The 27,531-nt window shown below is 44.9% G+C and overlaps 4 protein-coding genes across 4 annotated transcripts; all 4 read left to right on the plus strand.

Moving 5' to 3' along the window:
- Nucleotides 1–4,956: 4,956 nt before the first annotated feature.
- Nucleotides 4,957–5,862, plus strand: LOC120942777 (taste receptor type 2 member 40-like). The gene has a single exon (XM_040355704.1). The coding sequence runs from the start codon at nt 4,957–4,959 to the stop codon at nt 5,860–5,862; it is 906 nt and encodes a 301-aa protein (XP_040211638.1).
- Nucleotides 5,863–15,164: 9,302 nt separating this feature from the next.
- Nucleotides 15,165–16,187, plus strand: LOC120942778 (taste receptor type 2 member 9-like). The gene has a single exon (XM_040355705.1). It carries the CDS (start codon nt 15,165–15,167, stop codon nt 16,185–16,187), a length of 1,023 nt encoding a protein of 340 aa, XP_040211639.1.
- A 4,544-nt stretch (nt 16,188–20,731) lies between these two features.
- Nucleotides 20,732–21,640, plus strand: LOC120942779 (taste receptor type 2 member 9-like). The gene has a single exon (XM_040355706.1). The coding sequence runs from the start codon at nt 20,732–20,734 to the stop codon at nt 21,638–21,640; it is 909 nt and encodes a 302-aa protein (XP_040211640.1).
- A 4,078-nt stretch (nt 21,641–25,718) lies between these two features.
- LOC120942780 (taste receptor type 2 member 40-like) lies at nt 25,719–26,627 on the plus strand. The gene has a single exon (XM_040355707.1). It carries the CDS (start codon nt 25,719–25,721, stop codon nt 26,625–26,627), a length of 909 nt encoding a protein of 302 aa, XP_040211641.1.
- The last annotated feature ends 904 nt before the right edge of the window (nt 26,628–27,531 follow it).

The raw sequence follows: 27,531 nt of genomic DNA on the forward strand, positions 1-27,531 counted from the left end.
GATCATCATCAACATTCAAACTTTACAAAGAATGCAACAAGAAATGTAAAGGTGCAATCAGGGTGGCTAAGATAGAATACGAACGGCACTTAACGAAAGGGAGGTAAGATCATATTGGTCCCATAAAGAATGAGGAAGGACATCTGGTTACTAGGATGGGGAGATGGGGAGATGGCGAAGGTATTAAATGTATTTGTCTCCTCAGTCTTTACGAGGGAATCGGGGGGCTTCAGTAACCAAAACTGTTTATCCTCATGACACATCAAAGGAAGCACCTCCATGGTTAACAGAGGACAGAATTAGAAATAGACTTGAAAAACGTAACAATAATAAGTCACTGGGATTTGATGGCTTGCACCCGAGGGTCCTTAAGGAACTCAGTCAAGTAATTGACAGACCATTGTGCCTAATTTTTACGAACAGTCGACTGACTGGAATAGTAGCAGCTGATTGGAGAAAAGCCAATGTAGAACCAATCTTTAAAAAAGGGCCCAAAATTCATCCCTGGGAATTACAGACCGGTTAGCCTAACATCAATAGTATGTAAGCTCTTGGAGGGGATGATAAGGGACTATATACAAGATTTTAGTAATGAGAACGGTATCATTAGCAGTAATCAGCATGGATTCATGAAGAATCGTTCTCGTCAAACCAATCTATTAACCTTCTATGAGGAGGTGAGCTGCCATCTAGATAAAGGAAGGCCCGTAGACGTGGTGTATCTAGATAAAGGAAGGTCCGTAGACGTGTATCTGGATTTTGCAAAAGCATTTGACACAGTTCCCCATAAACGTTTACTGTACAAAGTAAGGTCTGTCGGCATGGACCATAGGGTGAGTACATGGACCATAGAGTGAGGATATGGACCATAGGGGGAGTACATGGACCATAGGGTGAGGACATGGACCATAGGGTGAGGACATGGACCATAGCGGTGAGTACATGGACCATAGGGTGAGTACATGGATTGAAAACTGGCTACAAGGGCGAGTTCAGAGGGTGGTGATAAATGGGCAGTGCTCGGGGTGGTCAGGGGTGGGTAGTGGGGTCCCCCAGGGTTCTGTGCTGGGACCAATCCTGTTTAATTTATTCATAAATGACCTGGAGGTGGGATAAACAGGGAAATCTCTGTATTTGCGGATGATACAAATTTAAGCAGGGCAATAACTTCTCCGCAGGATGTGGAAACCTTACAAGAAGATCTGAACAAATTAATGGGGGGGGCAACTACATGGCAAATGAGATTTAATGTAGAAAAATGTAAAATAATGCATTTGGGTGGCAAAAATATGAATGCAATCTATACACTGGGGGGAGAACCTCTGGGGGAATCTAGGATGGAAAAGGACCTGGGGGTCCTAGTAGATGACAGGCTCAGCGATGCCAAGCTGCTTCTAACAAAGCAAACATAATATTGGCATTAAAGAGATAAAACGATAATTCTCCCGCTCTACAAGACTTTAATCCAGCCGCACCTGGAGTATGCCGTCCAGTTCTGGGCACCAGTCCTCAGGAAGGATGTACTGGAAATGGAGCGAGTACAAGGAAGGATAACAAAGCTAATAAAGGGTCTGGAGGATATTAGTTATGAGGAAAGATTGTGAGCACTGAACTTATTCTCTCTGGAGAAGAGACGATGGGAGGGGAGATGATTTCACAAATACCGGACTGGTGACCCCACAATAGGGAGGAAACTTTTCTGTGAAAGGGAATTTAATAAGACACGTGGCCACTCACTAAAATTAGAAAAAAGGGTTTGTCCATTAGATACCTGAGAATAGATCTTACTTCAAAGACTGATAGGGCTAGATTCAGGTAGCTGCGCGCAATATTACGGCAGCGCAGCATATCGTATTTACGCTGCGCCGCCGTAAGTTAGAGAGGCAAGTGCTGTATTCACAAAGCACTTGCCTCCTAACTTACGGCAGCGTAGCGTAAATGGGGCCGGCGTAAGCGCGCCTAATTCAAATGATGATGAGTGAGGGGGGCGTGTTTTATTTAAATTAATGTTGCCGTTCGTAAAAGTTTTTTTACGAACGGCGCTTGCTCGAAATTCCGCCGCAAATCGTCATTGCTTTCGACGTGAGCGTAAATTACGTCCAGCCCTATTCGCGAACGACTTACGCAAACAACGTAAAAAATTCAAATTTCGAAGCGGGAACGACGTCCATACTTAACATTGGCTGCGCCTCCTAATAGCAGGAGTAACCTTACGCCGAAAAAGCCTAACGTAAACTACGTAAAAAAATTGCGTACGTTTGTGAATCGGCGTATCTAGGTCATTTGCATATTCTACGCCGAAAACAACGGTAGCGCCCCTAGCAGCCAGCGTAAAAATGCACACAATTATACGCCGCCGTATTCAAGTTACGTCGGCGGAGGAAGCCTATTTTTTCTACGTATCTGCCTTGGAGAATCGGCGTAAAGATACGACGGCGCAGATTTGAAATTACGGCGGCGTATCTGGAGATACGCCGCCGTATCTTCTTGCTGAATCTAGCCCATAGACACTACATGGTAAACTTCCCCCCTCTCTACAAATGACTCGAATTGGATCTTAAGAAATGGGCACTCCATGAATTATCCTAGCTGGGCATGGTGAATGCAGGTAAAATGATGCTGCTTGCCAAATTACTTTTTCTCTTCAGGGCCCTCCTGATACCCATAAATAAAGATCATCTGCGGATTTCCCAAAGCAAAATCATGAAATTCATCTGGGGCTCCTCTGGGCACTGCAGAAATATTTTATTTAGACCTATAACACAAGGATTAGGAGTACCCAACATACTGTGGTATTACCAAGCGGCACAACTGTCACAACTGTCGACCGTATATACAAGACCCTGATTGGGTGCATATAGAACGGCAAGCAGTCCCCTCACACACGTTGGACTTCCTACTCTGATGTCCTCCCAAAGATCGTCCTCCTATATTGTCTCCGACACTGTCCCACTCCAATTTCCTTTGGGAAAGCCTGAAAAGCCTCCCCGCTATAACCTCAGACATACATACTTTAGCCCACATCTTTCATAAACCCAAATTTACTCCGGGAATGAACATTAAGGCCTTCAGATGGTGGCTGGACAAGGGGTTATACCGCATTGGACACTACCTTACCCCACTAGGCCCGCTCTCACTCAGTTACTGTAAAAGCAAATCGGAAACGCCTGACTCTGAGAGGTTTTGATTTATGCAAATATCTCACTTCTTACACTCTCAATGGAGAAATAAACCAGAACCTCCAAAATTGACTGCATATGAGCAATGGTGTGGCCAAGTCACAGAGCAGAGGGGGGGCATGTCCATAATATACCTGTCACTTGCTTCAGACTGCGCTAAATTATGGTACATGATGGCCTGGGAAGGGGAACTACAGAATAGTTGGGACATAGAGGGGTGTATGAATGAATGAATGAATTGTATAGCGCTACTCATGTGAACTGAATCGCCTCTGGGCGCTTTTTCCAGCCAGTGTCTGCTTGGCTGGTGCGGTCATTTTACCCCGTAGGATTGTGACACGCTTGGGACACACAGTCATACACACAGATACATATATATACTGGGCCAATTTGGACAAGATCCAATTTACCTACCAGCATGTCTTTGAAGTGTGGGAGGAAACCAGAGTACCCGGAGGAAACCCACGCATGCACATGGAGAACATGCAAACTCCAGGCAGATGGTGTCGTGGTCGGGATTCGAACCAGCGACCCTTTTGCTGCTAGGCGAAAGTGCTACTCACTAGACCACTGTGCTGCCCCTGGAGCAGAAACTTTCTCCGTTCTTACAAAGGTACGCACAACACTGCCCTAATGAGGCTAATCTAAAAGTGCTGACTAGATGGTACTTAGTTCCAACCAGATTATCCAAAATTTTCCCTTCAGCCTCGTCGCAATGCTTTAGAGGCTGCTCCCTTTCAGGGTCCATGATCCATACCTGGTGGGACTGTCCGAGACTCAGAGGATTCTGGAACAGAGGGTTTCACATGATACGCAAGGTTACAGGTTGCCAGGTCCCCAAGGTTCCCTCTGTAGCATTACTTAGGCCCCCTTCACACTAGGGCGGGAGGTGCGTCGGCTGTAAAGAGCTGCTAATTTTACCGCTAATTTCGCTGCACTATTCGGCCACTAGCAGGGCGGGTTTACCCCCTGCTATCGACCGAGAAAGGGTTAAACACCACCGCAAAGTGCCATTGCAGAGGCACTTTGCCAGCGGTATAGCCGCGGTGTCCCACTGATTTCAATGGGCAGGAGAGATGGAGGAGCGGTATATACACCGCTCCTTCACCGCTCCAAAGATGCGGCTAGCAGGACTTTTTTTACCATCCTGCTAGTGGACCGGGGGTTTTGACACTGGAGAGACAGCAGTGGCTGTTTCAGGTCACTTTGCAGGCGCTATTTTAAGCGCAATAGCGCATGCAAAACGACCCAGTGTGAAAGGGGTCTTAATGTCCCAGTCCCTAAAATTACTAAAACCACACAGAATCTTATACTGTATATTTATATATATATATTGTTAGGCTCCTTTTTGTTTTAAATAGTCAACTGGAAAAATAGATTTTTTTAAAATTGCTTGAAAAAAAAAATAGTTCGAAAATGTAATTATTTTTTAAACAATCCCACCAATTAAAAGCCATGTTTGCCCCTCATTGATATGTCAATTTTATAGTCATATTAGTCAGTGAGTGTACGTAATAGTCACGTAAGGACAAACAGCAGTCAGTACTGAGGCAGCTAAGAATATAATGGAAATGAGTCAGAGATTGTATTACACGGGATGCTCCATACTTTAGATGTCGGCATTGCAATGAAATCCATCCCGGTTATGCAAAGTCACTCATGAGACGGATCTCTGAAAACTTTTTCCATAATTCAAACTCTAATTCTATCATTCTGTCTTCTATCACTGGACGTGTCCCGTCATCTCTGTCCGGAGATCACACCAAACTTCAACATAATGTCTCCGGACTTCTCTTTTTTAGTCTCTTCAGTCTTGGGACTGGTCTTAGCAATCCCTTCTAACACTTGTATTGTGATGGGTAATCTGGACATCATCAGAAAGAAAGGGAAGTTGAGTCCCTCCGATGTGATCTTTCTGGGGAAGGGAATTGTGAATATTCCACTCCAGTGTGTGCTGAGTCTACAGGCAATGCTCTATGTCTTGTGTCCAGAAATCTTCTTCACTAGACAAGTATTTGTATTTATGAACACATTAGTGTTCTTCCTAACATATTACAACTTCTGGTTGACCTTCTGGCTCTCGGCTCATTACTGTACCAGCATCACCAATCTCAGCTATGGGTTCTTCATCTGGATAAAGAGAATTGTGTCCAATTTCCTGAGTCACCTTCTATTCCTGACAGCACTTGGGGTGTTCATTGTGACTGTCCCCGGCTTCTGGGTTGTGTATGAAGAAAGTGTCCCCTCTTCTGAGAACAGTACAGAAGACTCTATTACCAGACTCTGGTCCAGTAATTCCCATTTTGTGCCTGCAAACGCCCTAGGCTGCATTCTTCCATTCTGCCTTAGTCTTCTGTGTCTGGTCCTCACTTTCTCCTTTCTGCTCAGACACGTCTTGAGGGTGAAGAATAACGACTCGGGATCAACACGTCCAAATCTTCAGGCTCATGTCACGGCACTGAGGACAATCTTCTTCTTACTTCTCATTTCCACATTCTTCTTCGTGTCCCAATTGGCTATGTTTCTTCGAAGCTCCTCATTGTTATTAGCTGAAATCATTTGGAATTTACGAACATTATCTCCATCGGCTGAGGCCGCCATCATCTTCCAGGCCAGCAACAAGCTTAGAAGGATCATTCTGCAAAAATTATTTACCAGAAGCCGGAGGAACACAGAGACTTAAAATGTAGAAGATCCTTACCATTGAAGGTCAAATTATTCACTATAATCTTTTTTTTGTAGAAATAAGTGTTATAGTGATTAGTGAACATCTTAAAGTGCTGAAGAGAAGAAAAGGCACCATTCACCAACCCAGTGCATTTGTATGTGAATGGCTCCAGCCATGCCCCCTGACATGTTTTGACTCGCTCACCGGGTGTCAGGTGCGTTTATGGAGATAGAGATGCCAAGAGGGCTCCCCTTGCGGCTAAGTGCAGCGCGCCTCTGGAGTTGTGAACAGAGAGTGCAGTGCCCAAAGAAGAACGGTTGGCCAGGTGCTTGTTTACAGTCAGATGAGCTTGGCCACTGATGGATGACTAAAGCTGGCAGAACTGAAGTTGCTGTGTTCAGGTAAATAGAGAAAACAGGTGCCAGGCCAGGGGTCATGCACAGATAAGTCAGTCCAGAGTATAAAACAGGGGCAAGCCAATGTCATACACAAGCAGGGTTCAGGTACAAGCCAAAGGTCAAGCCGGGTGATCAGAAAGCAGCAGCAGAGTCCAGAAGCAGGCCAAGGGTCAAACTGGGAGATCAGGAATCGAGGTCAAGGCAAGCCGGGTCACAACAGGTAAACACTGATCAGGAGCAAGGTCAAGGTACACAAGGAATCTGAGAAGATAATCCAGAAATGTCCTGTAGTCACAGGCTGGCTTAAATAGGGCCACTGGTGCCAGCATCTGCCACGCCACTTGCGTGCGGCTCACACTTATGCACATCTTAAAACCCTCTGTGGGCACCCATGAAGGTTCTGGGCAACATTGCCAGTTCCGTGACGGCCATGTCCCTGACACCGGGGCTTGGTCACAGATGACCAAGCCCCAGTGAGCAGGGCGAAACATGTCAGGGGGGCGTGGCTGGAGCAGCATTGATTAAGGCCACATTCATTTACATACTAATGCACTGGGTTGGTAAGTGGCCCACTTTCCTCTCTTTGATGATGCTCTTACATCTCCGAAGGGTGCACTGACGCCTGCTCCCTTCACTGCAACCCATGGAGGATCTCTGTCTCAGCTTAGAGCGGCACTGCAAGTTTCATTTGGATGTTAAAGTGTTGGATGGGGTGTGGAAGGGTTATACCCTCTGTCATATTTTAATTGCTGTCTGTGTTCCTTTCTGAGGACATTCCGACTCCCTGTTTGCTCCGGCGATCAATGGCCCGGATTCAAGAAGCAATTGCGCCTGTGTAACCATAGGTTACACAGCGCAATTGCTTACTTGCCCCGGCGTTACGAATGCTCCTGATTCAGGAACATCGTAACGCCGACTGCAGCCTAAAATCTGCGTGGCATAAGGCTCTTATGCCACGCATATCTTAGGCTGCATTCTTGCGATGGCCGCTAGGGGGCGCTCCCATTGTGATCTGTGTATAGTATGCAAATTGCATACTAACACCGATTCACAATATTGCGCGAGCCCTGCGTACGCAATTTACATAGTTTCCGTACGGCGTGTTTAGCGTAAGGCTGCCCCTTCTAATAGCAGGGGCAGCCAATGCTAAAGTATACCCGTCGTTCCTGTGCCGCGACATTCGATTTTTACGTAATTTGCGTAAGTGATTCGTGAATGGCGCTGGACGCCATTCACGTTCACTTTGAAGCAAATGACGTCCTTGCGACGTCATTTGCCGCAATGCACGTCGGAAAAGTTTCCCGACGGAGCATGCGCTCTACACTCGGCGCGGGAGCGCGCCTAATTTAAATGATTCCCGCCCCCTACGGGATCATTTACATTAGGCGCCCTTACGCAGGGCAAGTTTACACAGCGCACACGCAATTTACGGAGCTACTGCTCCGTGAATCGCGGGTAGCACAGGAAATTTGCGGGGGCGCAGGGCAAAAAACGCTGCCCTGCGCCTCCGTAACTAAGGGGCAAATCTACCTGAATCCAAACCATTGTCACTGGGGTTGAAAGATGAGAGAAGCCTACATTTGGAGTTGTCAGCAGAGCAAGAATAGAGTGGACATTTCCCAATGGCGGACACCTTCTAAAGAAGACCTCCCTTGTGTGTACAGGACCAAAGTGTGACGAGAAATCTCTTAAAATGAACATAAATTTAAAAGAACTGAGAAAGGTTCCTACCCCTACTCCATGTTCCTCCCAGACTTAGTTTAGTTCGGCTCAGACCTGTAAATATAATCCCCATAGGGTTGAATTGGATCCTGCTCCTGCTTTACAGGTATAGAGAGATGAGCTGAACTGCCCTGGGTACGGGAACCTTCAAAGAAGTTTGGATACCAAAGCAGAACCCAATTGAAATCAATGGGAGCCCAAACTGTCAAATCAATGCCCATTTTCTGGGCTAGTATAAAAGGGGGGTGTCAAAAATAACATGTCGGGTGAGCACTATAAAAATGCAAAAAATAAATAAAAAATCTATTCAGCCAGGAGCAGTGATTATTTTTTAAATGCTTAACCACTTAAGGACCCCTTCGGCAGAATGGCACGGCTGGGCACAATCACATACCTGTACGTGTCTCTTTAAGCCCAGCCGCGGGGTCGCTGGCGCGCGCACGCGACCCGGTCCGAAGCTCTGTGACCGCGTCCGCGGGACCCGAACGCCGCCGGTGTCCCGTGATCGGTCACCGGACCTGAAGAACAGGGAGAGGTGAGTGTACACAAACCTTCCCTGTTCTTCACTGTGGCGCTGTCATTGATCATCTGTTCCCTGATATAGGGAAAGACGATCTATGACGTCACACTTCCAGCCCTGCCCCCCCTACAGTTAGAAACACATATGAGGTCACACTTAACCCCTTCAGCGCCCCCTAGTGGTTAACTCCTAAACTGCAATTGGTGCATTATTATAGCACTTTTTGCTGTGAAAATGACAATGGTCCCAAAAATGTGTCAAAAGTGTCCGACGTGTCCGCCATAATGTCGCAGTCACGAAAAAAAAATCGCTGATCGCCGCCATTAGTAGTAAAAAAAAATATATATTAATAAAAATGCAATAAAACTATCCCCTATATTGTAAACACTATAAATTTTGCGCAAACCAATCGTTAAACGCTTATTGCGATTTTTTTACCAAAAATAGGTAGAAGAATACGTATCGCCCTAAACTGAGGGAAAAAATGTATTTTTTATTAATTTTTTATGGATATTTATTTTAGCAAAAAGTAAAAAAATTAGAATTTTTTCCAAAATTGTCGCTCTATTTTTGTTTATAGCGCAAAAAATATAAACCGCAGAGGTGATCAAACCAAAAGAAAGCTCTATTTGTGGGGAAAAAAGGACGCCAATTTTGTTTGGGAGCCACGTCGCACGACCGTGCAATTGTCAGTTAAATCGACGCTATGTTTTATATTTAATACTCTTGACCCCTGCGCTCTACATGCTATGTTTTATATTTAATACTCTTGACCCCTGCGCTCTACATGCTATGTTTTATATTTAATACTCTTGACCCCTGCGCTCTACATGCTATGTTTTATATTTAATAGTCCTGACTCCTGCGCTCTACATGCTATGTTTTATATTTAATAGTCCTGACCCCTGCGCTCTACATGCTATGTTTTATATTTAATACTCTTGACCCCTGCGCTCTACATGCTATGTTTTATATTTAATACTCCTGACCCCTGCGCTCTACATGCTATGTTTTATATTTAATACTCTTGACCCCTGCGCTCTACATGCTATGTTTTATATTTAATACTCTTGACCCCTGCGCTCTACATGCTATGTTTTATATTTAATACTCTTGACCCCTGCGCTCTACATGCTATGTTTTATATTTAATGCTCCTGACCCCTGCGCTCTACATGCTATGTTTTATATTTAATACTCCTGACTCCTGCACCTTTTTTTAAACCGATATTATGCAAACATTTTATGTGGTTTCATTTGTTTTTCTCTATTATATAAAGTTACATAGTTGTTAAGGTTGAATAAAGACACAAGTCTATCTAGTTTATTCTGTGTGGGTGTGTGTGTATATCATTACCATGTCCCATATCTCTGTATATTACATTCACCACAATGTCCATCTAAGGGTTAAAAACAATGGGCCAGATCTACGTACCTGCGCGCATTTTTCCTTCCGGCGTAGCGTATCTCAGATACACTACGCCGCCGTAACTTTCAGCGTATTTTTCGTATCCTGAAAGAATTTGCGCCGTAAGTTACGGCGGCGTAGTGTAACTGTGTCGGCGTAAGGGCGCGCAATTCAAATGGCTAAGTTGTGGGCGTGTTTTATGGTAATACGTCTTGACCCGACGTAAATTATTTTTTTTCCCGAACGGCGCATGCGCCGTCCGTGGGGGTATCCCAGTGCGCATGCTCCAAATTAACCCGCAACAAGCCAATGCTTTCGACGTGAACGTCATTCTATGTAAAGCCCTATTTGCGAAAGTTTTACGCAAACAATGGAAAATTTGACACTGGCCCGACGTCCATACTTAACATAGGATACGCCTCATATAGCAGGGGTAACGTTACGCCGAAAAAAAGCCTTACGGAAACGACGTAAAAAAACGCGCCGGCCGGACGTACGTTTGTGGATCGCCGTATCGACCTAATTTGCATACTCGTCGCGGAAAATCGACGGAAGCGCCACCTAGCAGCCAGCGTAAATATGCACCCTAAGATCCGACGGCGTACTAAGACGTACGCCAGTCGGATCGAGCCCTCATTCAGTCGTATCTTGTTTTGTAGATACAAAACAAAGATACGCCGGGGGATCTTAGAAATTACGCGGCGTATCAATCGATGCGCCGGCGTAATTTCTTTGTGGATCTGGCCAATAATGACACTCCCCGCTGATTCCACCACCCTTGGAAAGGAGTGCCACATCCTTGCCGCCATGACAGAACCCTCTATGCAGTTTAAGGTTAAAACGCTACTCGTCCAACTTCTTATGAATGGCCACAGATGACAAAAGGGGGGAATGTAAATATCTACATATACTGGGACGTTAAATGAGGTGCACAAGGGGGTATAGTGCACCTCCATCCCTTATCTGAATCCAAAAAAAAAAGGGATGGGACTTTGAGTGAGGCAGGCTGAAACACAATATGGGAGTAAAGATGTGCAACATTGTACATGAAAAGGAAATGCTCAAAGCAATACAAACACCCTAAAATAATAAGAGTAATGCATTACATACATATAACCATAATGTAAAACACGATTGCCATAACAGGGAAGCCAATATACATAGTACATGAGTATGACGGAATAAACCTTGTGATGTACAAATAATTATCCATAAAAACAATGGCCCAGATTCAAGAGGCAATTGCGCCTGTGTAACCATAGGTTACGCAGCGCAATTGCTTACTTGCTCCGGCGTTGCGAATGCTCCTGATTCAGGAACATCGTAACGCCGACTGCAGCCTAAAATCTGCGTGGCATAAGGCTCTTATGCCACGCATATCTAGGCTGCATTCTTGCGTTGACCACTAGGGGGTGCTCCCATTGTGATCAGCGTATAGTATGCAAATTGCATACTAACACCGATTCACAATTGTTGCGCGGGCCCTGCGTACGCAAGTTACGTCGTTTCCGTACGGCGTGCTTAGCGTAAGGCTGCTCCTGCTAATAGCAGGCGCAGCCAATGCTAAGGATACCCGTCGTTCCCGCGTCGCGAAATTTGAAATCTACGTCGTTTGCGTAAGTGATTCGTGAATGGCGCTGGACGCCATTCGCGTTCGCTTTGAAGCAAATGACGTCCTTGCGACGTCATTTCCCGCAATGCACGTCGGGAACGTTTCCCGACGGAGCATGCGCTCTACGCTCGGCGCGGGAGCGTGCCTTATTTAAATGATTCCCGCCCCCGGCGGGATCATTTACATTGCGCGCTTACGCCGGGCAATTTTGCCGGTGCGCCCTCGCAATTTACAATTTACGGAGCTACTGCTCCGTGAATCGAGGGCAGCGCAAAATATTTGCGGGGGCGCAGGGCAAAATCGTTGCCCTGCGCCTCCGCAAATAGAGCGCAAATGTACCTGAATCTGGGCCAATGATGGAAATGGGGAAGCTCAATGCGTTTCGTCGGTAATCCGACTCATTGGGAACGGATGTTGGAATATCTATAAATAATAGTAAAAGATGGTCTGTTATAGTGTTATAGGAAAGTATAAAGGTAAAAAAGTTTTTTTAAAAATAGTTGGTCTGCTCTACAAACTTAGATCCCATTGAATATTGAACCCGGGTGACCCTGGTATGCAAGAGTCACTGTGTCGATCTCACCGGGAGCAGAGGTGTTGAAATCCGCCGGAACACCAGACCCACACACAAAAAAAAACAGATGAAGCTTTTTTACCTTACTGCATTCTATGCTTTGAGATAAAAAACGTTCTGTGTGCAGCTCCCCGTGCAGCGCCCCCCTCATACTTACCTGAGCCCCGTCTCCATTTAGAGATGTGCACAAGAGCAGAGGCTTCTAGACATGTGCGTTCCCGTTCGTAAAAAAAATGGATTTTCGTACAAATTTGTTAGTTTTCGTACATTCGGATCAATTCGAACATCCGAAAAAGCTGAAAGAACCAAAATACGAAAATTACGGAATTACGAATAAGCAAAATAACGAACAAGCGAAAATACGAACGTAGGATTGGACAATCTTACTAAAATACGAAACACCGAAAAAGCAAAAGAACAAAAATTACATCTATAACAAACGATTTGCATTCCGTATTTTAAATCCTTTGGGCCATATTCTCAGTGAAGTTACGATGGAGTAACTCAGGATACTCCATCGTATCTCCCTTTTTTGGCCCGTGTATCTATGCTCCTGATTCTCAGAATCATTTTTGCATAGATACACTTAAGATCCGCCATCTGTAAGTCACTTACACTGGCGGATCTTAAATGCAATGACGCCGGCCGCCGCTAGATGGCATTTACGTGAAGGAGTCATTTGCATATGCAAATGATCCTTCTACGCCGATTCCCGAACGAGTTCGCGTCGCGTAACAGTCGCTAACGTCGTTTGCGTAAGCGGAAATTTAGTCCTGCTATATGGAGGATTAAATTTCCGCAAGTCTCGCGTAGGCCATGTTACGGATGGCGTCGGGTCCCCGTCGTGTTTTTTCGTCGAGTACGTCGTTTACGTAAGTCGTTCTTGAATACGACTTTACGTCAATGACGCACACGTCGGCGTCATTGACGTTTTCCGCCGAGAACTGGAGCATGCGCACTGGGCTTTTTGCAGCCCGGCGCATGCCCAGTTCTTTCGCATCGGGGGCGCGCTTCATTTGAATAGAAGACGCCCCCTTGGAGATCCGCCAGGCTACGCCGGGACACTTACACTCCGCTGTCCCAACTTATGGAGCAAGTGTTTGGGGAATACAGCACCTGCTCTAGTAAGTTGGGACAGCGGAGTGTAAGTGCCCTAAGCGCAGCAGGCGGATATTTTTCGAGAATATGGCCCTTTGTCTGTTTGTATTTTCATTTGTGTGTTTTGTAAATGCGTCTCTTTGTCTGTTGGTAAATTTGTGTACTTGTATCGTTCTTTGGAATGGGCACTGGGCAGTGTAGTTAGTGAGTGATTACTTAATATCTTAGCCAATCAGCTTATCTCTTTTGTGCTGAGTCACATTGGACAGTGTAAAGCCTCGTACACACGATCCGACTTCAAACAATCTTTTCCGTGGATTTTTGTCTGAAGGGAGTTGGCCGGACTTTTGAAACCGAAAAAGTTTGTCCGGTGGAGCGCACACGCGGTCGGATTTTTTGGAAAACGCTCATTTTGATGTTTGTTGGCAAAAAGTCCACCATGTGTACGGGGCTTAAGAGAAAGTCTATCTTACTATGGATTAGCCGCGTGTTGCGATGTATTTACGAAAGTACAAAATTACGAATCCATTAAACGAAAATTATTATCTAACAAAATTACGAATTTCGAATCAACGAAAATAAATTAGACAGAATTTCGAATCATTCAGTTTCAACGAAAATAAAACTGTTACGAAAATACAAACGGGTCCGAATAGGAAAACTTGCGTATTACGAAATGCGAACAGGTCCGAATAGGAAAACTTGAGTCTTACGAAATACGAACGGGTCCGAATAGGAAAACTTGCGTCTACACCAGCAGATGACACGGCTCCCCAAATCAACACAGACTGTGGACACTTCACACTGGACTTCAAGCATATGCCAGTCCATTCTTCCTCCAGACTCTGGGTCCTTGGTTTCCAAATGAGATCATCAGAAATAAGGACTTTGGACCACTGAGCACCAGACCAGGTGTGTTTTTCTTTAGCCCAGGTAAGGAGCTTCTGACGATGTTTGTTGGTCAGGAGTGGCTTGACAAGAGGAATATGTCATTTGAAGGCCATGTCCAGGATCCGTCTGTGTATGGTGCTCTTGATGCACTCCAGCCTCAGTCCACTCAGTACAGCCAAAGTCTCCAACACTTTTGAATGGCCTTTTCCTGACAATCCTCTCTAGGCTGCGGTCATCCCTGCTGCTTGTGCACCCTTTTCTTTCACACTTTTCCCTTCCACATCACTTTCTATTAATGTGCTTTTATACAGCACTTTGGGAACATCCAACTTCTTTCAGGTCAGCAGTCTTTCCCATGATTGTGATTCCTACTGAACCGGCCTGAGAGACCAGTTAAAGGCTCAGGAATCCTTTGCAGGTGTTATGGCTTAATTAGCTAATTAGAGTGGGACACTTTGAGTCTAGAATATTCCACCTTTTCACAATATTCAAATTTTCGGAGATTGTGGATTTGGGGTTTTTATGAGCTGTAAGCCATAAACAATGATGACAAATCACGTCTTGAACTATCTTGCTTTGCATGTAACGAGTCTCTCTCATATATTAGTTTCACCTTTTGAGTTGCATTAGTGAAATAAATTAACTTTTTCACGACATTCTAATTTTTCGAGTTTCACCTGTAGAATAAAATATTTACAAAAATGTGAGGGGTGTACTTACTTTTGTGAGATACTGTGTATATAAAATGACATCACCCAGGAGACCCCGCCGCCTTGTATGTAAGAACCATCATCCTCCGGTCATTCTGTGGGTGACAAGCCAGTGTGCGGGACGCCTCTCAGTAACGTTTTATTTTTCTTAGTATTCCCTGACCATGTAAGCGGGGATAGTTTAGGATATTTACAAAAAAATATATATATATATACACACAGTATAGTGCTGAGTGTACGTAATGGTCAATAAGGTGCAAACAACAGCCAGTACTGAGTTGGTTAAGTCTATAATAGTGAAGACTCAGATTGTATTACACGGGATGCTCCGTACTTTAGATGTCAGCATTGCAATGAAATCCATCCCGGCTATGCAAAGTCAATCATGAGACGGATCTCTGAAGGCTTTTTCCATAATTCCAACTCTAATTCTATCATTCTGTTGCTATCACTGGACGTGTCCCGTCATCTCTGTCCGGAGATCACACCAAACCTCAACATGATGTCTACGGGAATATTTACTGTAGTCTATGCGATCTTGGGACTGGCCTTGGCAATCCCTTCTAACACTTGTATTGTGATGGGTAATCTGGACATCATCAGAAAGAAAGGGAAGTTGAGTCCCTCCGATGTGATCTTTCTGGGGAAGGGAATTGTGAATATTCTCCTCCAGTGTGTCCTGAGTCTTCAGGGAATGTTCTTTGTCTTTTCTCCAGAAATCTTTTATATAAGACCAGTATATGGATTTATGAACACATCAATTTACTTCCTGACATATTACAGCTTCTGGTTGACCTTCTGGCTCTCGGCTCATTACTGTACCAGCATCACCAATCTCAGCTATGGGTTCTTCATCTGGATACAGAGAATTGTGTCCAATTTCCTGAGTCACCTTCTATTCCTGACAGCACTTGGGGTGTTCATTGTGACTGTCCCGGGCTTCTTGGCTGTGTATGGAGGAAGTATCCCATCTTCTGAGAATAGTACAGAAGACTCTATTACAAGACTCTGGCTCAGTAATTCCTATTATGTGCCTGCAAACACCCTATGTGTCATTCTTCCATTCTTCCTTAGTCTTCTGTGTCTGGTCCTCACTTTCTCCTTTCTGCTCAGACATGTCTGGAGGGTGAAGAATAACGACTCGGGATCAACACGTCCAAATCTTCAGGCTCATGTCACGGCACTGAGGACAATCTTCTTCTTACTTCTCATCTTCACATTCTTCTGCGTGTCTCAAGTGGCTATGTTTCTTCGAAAATCCTCACTGTTAATACTTATAATCAGTTGGAGTTTAAGAATATTATCCCCATCGGGTGAGGCTGCCGTCATCTTCCAGGCCAGCAACAAGCTGAGAAGGATCATTCTGAGAAGATTCTGGACCAGAAACCGGAGGAACACAGAGACTTAAAATGTATGAAGTTGGATCTTTACCTTGAAGGTCTGAGTATTCATTATTATATTTTTTTTTATAGAAATCAATGTGATAGTGATCATCTTAAAGTTTTGAATGGTGTGTAGAAGGGTTATATCCTCTGTCATGTTTTACTTGCAATCTGTGTCCCCCCCCCTCCCCCCACTGGGGTCATTCCCAGTGGTCATTGTCACTGGGGTTAAAAGATGAGAAAATACTAAATTTTGAGTTGTCAGCAGATCAGGAATAGAGGGGAAAACTTCCCATGGGGACACCTGTTCTGGTGACAACTCTCTAGGAGAGGAGTTACCTCACTTGTGTGTAAGGATGAGCTGTACACCCCCCGGTTCGGTTCGCAGCAGAACATGCGAACAGGTAAAAAATTTGTTTGAACGCGTGAACCCCAATAAAGTCTATGGGACACGAACATGAAAAATCTAAAGTGATAATTTTAAAGGTTAATATGCAAGTTATTGTCATAAAAAGTGTTTAGGGATCCAGGTCCTGCCCTAGGGGAGTTTTTGGGGACCCGGGTCCTGCCCCAGGGGAGTGTTTGGGGACCCGGGTCCTGCCCCAGGGGAGTGTTTGGGGACCCGGGTCCTGCCCCAGGGGAGTGTTTGGGGACCCGGGTCCTGCCCCAGGGGAGTGTTTGGGGACCCAGATCCTGCCCCAGGGGTGTTTAGGGACCTGGATCCTGCCCCAGGGGAGTGTTTGGGGACCCGGGTCCTGCCCCAGGGGACATGTATCAATGCAAAAAAAGTTTTAAAAACAGCAGATTTTAATAATGCTTAAAGTGAAACAATAATGCCATGTATACACGGCCATTTTTCTTGTCCTAGAAAAAACTACCGTATTTATTGGGGTATAGCGCGCTCCCGCGTATAGCGCGTACCCCTAAAGTTGCCCGAAATTCATGTGGAAAAAAGATTTTTTGTACTTACAGTTTTGGTGTCTTGCGCAGCGTCCATCGGCGGGCTCGTCGGGTCCGGCATCCGTCTGTGGCTTCGGGTGTCCTCTTCGTCGGGTCCAGCATCCTTCTGCGGCGTCCTCGCATCCTCCCTGCTCGTTTCCCGCGCCGAGTTTGAATACTGCGCCGACATATACAGAGCGCAGTACACTCGTGTATAGTCGGGCAGGCTCGGCTACTCTCGCGCTGACGTCCTGTACGTCCAGGGCATCAGCGCGAGAGGAGCCGAGACTGCCCGACTATACACGAGTGTACTGCGCTCGGTATATGTCGGCGCTGTATTCAAACTCGGCGCGGGAAAGCGGGTATCGGCGTATATCGCGCACCCACGATTTTGCCCTGATTTTCAGGGCAAAAGAGTCCGCGGTAAACGCCGATAAATACGGTATGTTTTTCTCGACGTGATTCTTGCCAAGCCTGCCTTGCACAGACACGATCGTGAAAAAAAGCGCAGTGACGTACAACACGTACGACGGCACGATAAAGGGGAAGTTCCATTTAGATGGCGCCATCCTTTGGGCTGCTTATGCTGATTTTGTTTTAGTAAAAGTTTGGTGAGAGACGATTTGCGCTTTTCAGTCTTCGTGCTTTTCAGTCTGTTACATTGTGATGAATGTGCTATCTCCATTACAAACGCTAGTTTTACCAGAATGAGTGCTCCCGTATCATTAATTGCTTCTGAGCATGCGTGTTTTTTTCCCATCGTTAAAGCCTACACACGACCGTTTTCACGACGTGAAAAACGACAACATGAAAAACGATGCAAACGTTTAGAGCATGTTCTAAATTTTTAATGGTAATTTTTTTTACATCGAGAAAAATGCTCTGGAGCCCACGCACGACATTAAAAAAGATAATTTTTCACTTCATGAAAAGCGGTCGTGTGTACGTGGCATAAAAATGAAATATTCCTTAAAATTTCATGCCTGGGGGGTGTCTATAGTATGCCTGTAAAGTAGCGCATGTTTCCCGTGTTTAGAACTTTCCCTGCACAAAATGTAATTTCTAAAGGAATTTTTTTTTTAAAACTACTCTATTCATTTTGGGTCCCGGCAATACAGATAAAAGTCATTGAAAAAACTACATGCCCCCCCCGGTCTATTACCAGGCCCTTTGGGTATGATTATTAAGGGGAACCCCGAACCAAAATAAAAAAAAATTGCGTGGGGGTCCCCCCAAAGTCCATACCAGGCCCTTCAGGTCTAGTATGGATATTAAGGAGAACCATGCGCCAATAAAAAAAATATGGTGTGGGGTCCCCCCAAAAAGCCATTCCAGACCCTTATCCGAGCACTCAACTCTTAATATGCCTACCAGATCTGAAGGGCCTGGTATGGAATTTGGGGGGACCCCCACACAATTTTTTTTACATTTTGGTTCGGGGTTCCCCTTAATATTCATACCAGACCCTAAGGTCCTGGTAATGGACTGGGGGGGGGGGGACACATGATGTTTTTTTCAATGATCTTTATCTGTATTGCCGGGTCCTGACAATTTATTATAGCCGCAAGTAGTTTTAAATGACCCTTTTTTCTTTAGAAATTACACTTTATGCAGAAACAGTTCTAAACACTGGAAACATGCGCTACTTTACAGGCATACTATAGACACCCCCAGGTATGAAATTTAAAGGAATATTTCACTTTTATTGTTTCACTTTAAGCATTATTAAAATCACTGCTCTCGAAAAAACAGATAAAGGCAAGGGTTGTGGGGATGAGGCCCTTGTCCCAATCAACATGGGGACAAGGTGCTTTGGGGTCGGAGGGACAGAGCCCCCCTGACCCCAAAGCACCCACCCCCCCATGTTGAGGACTGGTACAGTTCAGGAGGGGGTGAGGGCGCCAGTTTGTCCCATTAAATGCTTCCAGTTTGCCAGTTTGCCCCATCAAACGCTGCCAGTTTGCCCCATCAAACGCAGCCAGTTTGCCCCATCAAATGCAGCCAGTTTGCCCCATCAAACGCCGCCAGTTTGCCCCATCAAATTCTGCCAGTTTTCCCCATCAAACGCCGCCAGTTTGCCCCATCAAACGCCGCTAGTTTTCCCCATCAAACGCTGCCAGTTTTCCCCATCAAACACTGCCAGTTTGCCCCATCAAACGCAGCCAGTTTGCCCCATCAAATGCAGCCAGTTTGCCCCAAACGCCGCCAGTTTGCCCCATCAAATTCTGCCAGTTTTCCCCATCAAACGCCGCCAGTTTGCCCCATCAAACGCCGCTAGTTTTCCCCATCAAACGCTGCCAGTTTTCCCCATCAAACACTGCCAGTTTTCCCCATCAAACACTGCCAGTTTTCCCCATCAAACGCAGCCAGTTTGCCCCCCCCCCCCTGCCTGGCACTTACCTTTCTCGGGTCAGCGCCGTCCTCCACTTTCCCTTCGAGTCCTTGATATCTTCTCCTGTCCTCTTCATGTCATCTCTGCTATGATTAGAAAAGAAGAGGGGGTTGGGACTTTGAATGAGGTATGCATGAGAGAACTCAAAGATAAGACAGTGTATTATGGATGCGTTTATTTGTCTAAAACACTATTTGGGTGTTATGCTAAAACTTACATATTAAACTTGTGTCCTTCTACAGATCTTACCCCACTACTCATCCGCCCCTGAAGATTGACTATGAAAGGCGTCTCGGGCTTACACAGATGCTACATGTTTCAGTTTTAGGACCTACCTTGGGTTTAACGATTCTATATTTTTGAATAAGTTGTTATACAATGTTTATGGTTTTTGCATCATGCTTTTTATATGCACTATCATGTATGTTTACTATTATGTATACATTCGAAATCGCATGCTCTGCTATGTGTTTTAGACAAATAAACGCATCCATATTACACTGTCTTATCTTTGAGTTCTCTCATGCACACCTCATTCAAAGTCCCAACCCCCTCTTCTTCTCTGCTATGATTGGACGCCTGATAGGCTTCCAATCACAGCGCCTGTCACTTCAGCCAATTAGGTGACTGATTGGCTGAGAGGCGGGTCAGTGTTAGGGAAGCGATTGTCCAGCTCATCCTTAGGCAGTGCTGGAAAATAATGGTGGCCACACAAAATATTGACCCTTGGGGCCCTATTTGGCCATTATTGGGTGACAAGCCAATGTGTGGGACGCCTCTCAGTAACGTTATATTTTTCTTGGTATTCCCTGATCATGTAAGCGGGGATAGTTTAGGATATTTACAAAAAATATATATATATATATATATATATATATATATATATATAAAATATATATATATATATATATATATATATATATATATATATATATATATACATACAGTATATATACACAGTATAGTGCTGAGTGTACGTAATGGTCAATAAGGTGCAAACAACAGCCAGTACTGAGTTGGTTAAGTATATAATAGTGAAGACTCAGATTGTATTACACGGGTTGCTCCGTACTTTAGATGTCGGCATTGGAATGAAATCCATCCCGGCTATGCAAAGCCACTCATGAGACGGATCTCTGAAAACTTTTTCCATAATTCCAACTCTAATTCTACCGATTTTGTCTGCTATCACTGGACGTGTCCCGTCATCTCTGTCCAAAGATCACACCAAACCTCAACATGATGTCTACGGGAATATTTACTGTAGTCTATGGGATCTTGGGACTGGTCTTGGCGATCCCTTCTAACACTTGTATTGTGATGGGTAATCTGGAGATCATCAGAAAGAAAGGGAAGTTGAGTCCCTCCGATGTGATCTTTCTGGGGAAGGGAATTGTGAATATTCTCCTCCAGTGTGTGCTGAGTCTTCAGGGAATGTTCTATGTCTTTTATCCAGAAATCTTTTATATAAGACCAGTATATGGATTTGTGAACACATCAATTTACTTCCTAACCTACTACAGATTCTGGTTGACCTTCTGGCTCTCGGCTCATTACTGTACCAGCATCACCAATCTCAGCTATGGGTTCTTCATCTGGATAAAGAGAATTGTGTCCAATTTCCTGAGTCACCTTCTATTCCTGACTGTACTTGGGGTGTTCATTGTGACTGTCCCAGGCTTCTGGGCTGTGTATGAAGACAGTCCTCTCCAGTCTTCTGAGAACAGTACAGAAGCCTCTATTACAAGACTCTGGTCCAGTAATTCCCATTTTGTACCTGAAAACACCCTAGGCTGTATTCTTCCATTCTGCCTTAGTCTTCTGTGTCTGGTCCTCACTTTCTCCTTTCTGCTCAGACATGTCTGGAGGGTGAAGAATAACGACTCGGGATCAACACGTCCAAATCTTCAGGCTCATGTCACGGCACTGAGGACAATCCTCTTCTTACTTCTCATCTTCACATTCTTCTGCATGTCTCAAGTGGCTATGTTTCTTCGAAAATCCTCGTTAATACTTATAATCAGTTGGAGTTTAAGAATATTATCCCCATCGGCTGAGGCCGCCGTCATCTTCCAGGCCAGCAACAAGCTGAGAAGGATCATTCTGAGAAGATTCTGGGCCAGAAACCGGAGGAACACAGAGACTTAAAATGTATGTAGTTGGATCTTTACATTGAAGGTCTGAGTATTCATTATTATAATTTTTTTGTAGAAATCAATGTGATAGTGATCATCTAAAAGCGCTGGATGGTGTGTAGAAGGGTTATATCCTCTGTCATGTTTTACTTGCTATCTGTGTCCCCCCACTGGGGTCATTCCCAGTGGTCATTGTCACTGGGGTTATAAGATCAGAAAATACTACATTTAGAGCTGTCAGAAGAGCAGGAATAGAGGGGAAAACTTTCCATGGGGACACCTGTTCTGGTGACAACTCTCTAGGGGAGAGGTTACCTCACTTGCATGTAGGGATGAGCTGTACACCCCCCCGGTTCGGTTTGCAGCAGAACATGCGAACAGGTAAAAAATTTGTTCGAACGTGTGAACCCCATTAAAGTCTATGGGACACGAAAGTGCTAATGTTATTGGTTAATATGCAAGTTATTGTCATAAAAAGTGTTTGGGGACCCGGGTCCTGCCCCAGGGGAGTGTTTGGGGACCCGGGTCCTGCCCCAGGGGAGTGTTTGGGGACCCGGGTCCTGCCCCAGGGGAGTGTTTGGGGACCCGGGTCCTGCCCCAGGGGAGTGTTTGGGGACCCGGGTACTGCCCCAGGGGAGTGATTGGGGACCCGGGTCCTGCCCCAGGGGAGTGTTTGGGGACACGGGTCCTGCCCCAGGGGACATGTATCAATGCAAAAAAAGTTTTAAAAACAGCAGATTTTAATAATGCTTAAAGTGAAACAATAATGCCGCGTACACACGGCCGTTTTTCTTGCCCTAGAAAAAACAATGTTTTTCTCGACGTGATTCTTGTCAAGCCTGCCTTGCCTACACACGATCGTGAAAAAAATGCTGGAGCAAAGCGCGGTGACGTACAACACGTACGACGGCACTATAAAGGGAAAGTTCCATTTAGATGGCGCCATCCTTTGGGCTGCTTATGCTGATTTTGTTTTAGTAAAAGTTTGGTGAGAGACGATTTACACTTTTCAGTCTTCGTGCTTTTCAGTCTGTTACAGCGTGACGAATGTGCTATCTTCATTTCAAACGCTAGTTTTACCAAAACGAGCGCTCCCATCTCATTAATTGCTCCTGAGCATGCGTGTTTTTTTCCCATCGTTAAAGCCTACACACGACCGTTTTTCACGACGTGAAAAATGACAACGTGAAAACCAATTTGAACGTTTAGAGCATGCTCTAAATTTTTAATGCCCATTTTTCAAGTCGAGAAAAATGCTCTGGAGCCCACACACGATCGTTTTTAACGACATTAAAAAAGGTAATTTTTCACGTCGTGAAAATCGCTCGTGTGTATGCGGCATAAAAGTGAAATATTCCTTTAAATTTCATGCCTGGGGGTGTCTATAGTATGCCTGTACAGTGGCGCATGTTTCCCGTCTTTAGAACTGTCCCTGCACAAAATGTAATTTCGAAAGGAAAAAAATAATTTAAAACTACTCTTATTCATGAATTGTTGGGTCCCGGCAATACAGATAAAAGTCATTGAACAAATAACATGGGTTTCCCCCCAGGCCATTACCAGGCACTTTGGGTCTGGTATGAATATTAAGGGGAACCCCGAACCAAAATAAAAACAGATTGTGTGGGGGTCCCCCCAAATTCCATACTAGGCCCTTCAGGTCTAGTATGGATATTAAGGGGAACCATGCGCCAATAAAAAAAATGGTGTGGGGTCCCCCCAAAAAGCCATTCCAGACCCTTATCCGAGCACTCAACTCTTAATATGCCTACCAGATCTGAAGGGCCTGGTATGGAATTTGGGGGGACCCCCACACAATTTTCTTTAATTTTGGTTCGGGGTTCCCCTTAATATTCATACCAGACCTTAAGGTCCTGGTAATGGACTGGGGGGGGGGACACATGACATTTTTTTCAATGATCTTTATCTGTATTGCCGGGTCCTGACAATTTATTATAGCCGCAAATAGTTTTAAATGACCTTTTTTTCTTTAGAAATTACACTTTATGCAGAAACAGTTCTAAACACTGGAAACATGCACTACTTTACAGGAATACTATAGACACCCCCCAGGTACGAAATTTAAAGGTATATTTCAATTTATTGTTTCACTTTAAGCTTTATTCAAATCACTGCTCCCGAAAAAAACGGATAAAGGCAAGGGTTGTGGGGATGAGGCCCTTGTCCCAATCAACATGGGGACAAGGTGCTTTGGGGTCGGAGGGACAGAGCCCCCCTGACCCCAAAGCACCCACCCCCCCATGTTGAGGACTGGTACAGTTCAGGAGGGGGTGCGCCCTCGCCCCCTCTTTTCCTGCAGCCTGCCAGGTTGTGTGCTCTGATAAGGGTCTACCCCCCTACGCCATTTTTTTTTTATTTTGGCACAGGACAGTGGCGGCTGGTGCTCAAGTTTTTTAGGGGCGCAAAAAACATCAATTGCAGCCTCACTGTGTCCATCAAACAAAGCCACTGTGCCATCAAACCCAGTTTTCCCCATTAATAGTCGCCAGTTTGCCCCGATCAAATGCCACCAGTTTTCCCCATCAAATGCCATCAGTTTGACCCATCAAACACCGCCAGTTTGTCCCATTAAATGCTTCCAGTTTGCCAGTTTGCCCCATCAAACGCTGCCAGTTTGCCCCATCAAACGCAGCCAGTTTGCCCCATCAAACGCAGCCAGTTTGCCCCATCAAATTCTGCCAGTTTTCCCCATCAAACACCGCCAGTTTGCCCCATCAAATTCTGCCAGTTTTCCCCATCAAACGCCGCCAGTTTGCCCCATCAAACGCCGCCAGTTTTCCCCATCAAACACTGCCAGTTTTCCCCATCAAACACTGCCAGTTTTCCCCATCAAACGCAGCCAGTTTGCCCCCCCCCCCTGCCTGGCACTTACCTTTCTCGGGTCAGCGCCGTCCTCCACTTTCCCTATGAGTCCTTGGTATCTTCTCCTGTCCTCTTCATGTCATCTCTGCTATGATTAGAAAAGAAGAGGGGGTTGGGACTTTGAATGAGGTATGCATGAGAGAACTCAAAGATAAGACAGTGTAATATGGATGCGTTTATTTGTCTAAAACACTATTTGGGTGTTATGCTAAAACTTACATATTATACTTGTGTCCTTCTACAGATCTTACCCCACTACTCATCCGCCCCTGAAGATTGGCTATGAAAGGCGTCTCGGGCTTACACAGATGCTACATGTTTCAGTTTTAGGACCTACCTTGGGTTTAACGATTCTATATTTTTGAATAAGTTGTTATACAATGTTTATGGTTTTTGCATCATGCTTTTTATATGCACTATCATGTATGTTTACTATTATGTATACATTCGAAATCGCATGCTCTGCTATGTGTTTTAGACAAATAAACGCATCCATATTACACTGTCTTATCTTTGAGTTCTCTCATGCACACCTCATTCAAAGTCCCAACCCCCTCTTCTTCTCTGCTATGATTGGACGCCTGATAGGCTTCCAATCACAGCGCCTGTCACTTCAGCCAATTAGGTGACTGATTGGCTGAGAGGCGGGTCAGTGTTAGGGAAGCGATTGTCCAGCTCATCCTTACGCAGCGCTGGAAAATAATGGTGGCCACACAAAATATTGACCCTTGGGGCCCTATTTGGCCATTATTGGGTGACAAGCCAATGTGCGGGACGCCTCTCAGTAACGTTATATTTTTCTTGGTATTCCCTGACCATGTAAGTGGGGATAGTTTAGGATATTTACAAAAATGTGCGGGGTGTAAACTGTATTTATACATATATATATATATATATATATATATATATATATATACACACACACAGTATAGTGCTGAGTGTACGTACTGTAATTGTGAAGAAGGGGCAACAGCCAGTACTGAGTTGGTTAAGTCTATAATAGTGAAGACTTAGAGATTGTATTACACGGGATGTTCTGTACTTTACATGTCGGCATTGAAATAAAATCCATCCCGGTTATGCAAAGTCACTCATGAGACGGATCTCTGAAGATTATTTCCATAATTCCAACTCTAATTCTATCATTCTGTCTGCTATCACTGGACGTGTCCCGTCATCTCTGTCCGGAGATCACACCAAACCTCAACATGTTGTCTACAGGAATATTTATTTTAGTCTCTTCAGTCTTGGGACTGGTCTTGGCAATCCCTTCTAACACTTGTATTGTGATGGGTAATCTGGACATCATCAGAAAGAAAGGGAAGTTGAGTCCCTCCGATGTGATCTTTCTGGGGAAGGGAATTGTGAATATTCTCCTCCAGTGTTTGCTGAGCCTACAGGGAATGCTCTATGTCTTTTCTCCAGAAATCTTTTATATTAGACAAGTGTGGGTGTTTGTGAACACATCAGTTTACTTCCTGAAATATTACAGCTTCTGGTTGACCTTCTGGCTCTCGGCTCATTACTGTACCAGCATCACCAATCTCAGCTATGGGTTCTTCATCTGGATAAAGAGAATTGTGTCCAATTTCCTGAGTCACCTTCTATTCCTGACAGCACTTGGGATGTTCATTGTGAGTGTCCCGGGCTTCTGGGCTGTGTATGAAGAAAGTATCCCCTCTTCTGAGAACAGTACAGAAGCCTCTATTACAAGACTCTGGTCCAATAATTCCCATTTTGTGGCTGCAACCACCCTGGGCGTCATTCTTCCATTCTTCCTTAGTCTTCTGTGTCTGGTCCTCACTCTCTCCTTTCTGCTCAGACACGTCTGGAGGGTGAAGAATAACGACTTGGGATCAACACGTCCAAATCTTCAGGCTCATGTCACGGCACTGAGGACAATCTTCTTCTTACTTCTCATTTTTACATTATTCTGCGTGTCTCAAGCGGTTTTGTTTCTTCGAAAATCCTCACTGTTAATACTTAGAATCAGTTGGAGTTTAAGAATATTATTCCCATCGGTGGAGGCCGCCATCATCTTCCAGGCCAGCAACAAGCTGAGAAGGATCATTCTGAGAAGATTCTGGACCAGAAGCCGGAGGAACACAGAGACTTAAATGTATGTAGTTGGATCTTTACCTTGAAGGTCTGAGGCCCCGTACACAGAATTCAGCCAGAAACTCGATGGGAGACGTATTCTGCAGAGAAAATTGGTCCTGTGTACACTTTTCCCCGAGGAAACCAACGAGGATCTCGTCGGGCCAGAAAGAGAACATGTTCTCTATTTCCTCGTTAGTCAATGGGAAAAGTTGGCTCGGCGAGATCCTCAGCGGCTTCACAAGGAACTCGATGAGCAAAAACGATGTGTTTTGCCCGTCGAGTTTCTCGGACGTGTGTACGGGTGTACCGAGTATTCATTATTACTTTTATTTAATAGATCATCTTCAAGTGTTGGATGGAGTGTAGAAGGGTTATATTCTCTCTCATGTTTTATTTCTATCCATATTCACCCCACTGGGGTCATTCCCAGTGGTCATTGTCACTGGGGTTAAAAGATGAGAAAATACAAAATTTCCAGTCGTCAGCAGAGCAGGAATAGAGGGGTAATCTTCCCATGGGGACACCTGTTCTGGTGACAACTCTCTAAGAGGGGGTTTACCTCACTTGTGTGTACAGGACTGACAGTGATGAGAAATCTCTATAAAAGGAACATAAATGGAAAAGAACTGACATTTTTTTTTACCATTCCTACCCCAAACAAGCAAATGATTTTCGATACGTTTTGAAGAACATGTACATAATTAAACCAAAAGTCACCCGGCTCCTCTCAAAATCCACCTTTGTGAATAGACTCCAATACTTACATTACTGTGCAAAAAGTTTTAGGCAGGTGTGAAGAAATGCTATAAAGTAAGCAATGATGGCACTTTTTGGGGGGGGGAGCAAACAATCCACCCAACGCCACACCCCGGTTCGGTCTGTCCCAAGCCCCGCACTTACCTCGTCTAGATCACGGGCAAG

Source organism: Rana temporaria, chromosome 6 (genome assembly GCF_905171775.1).
Source record: "Rana temporaria chromosome 6, aRanTem1.1, whole genome shotgun sequence".
NCBI classification, from domain to species: Eukaryota; Metazoa; Chordata; class Amphibia; order Anura; family Ranidae; genus Rana; species Rana temporaria.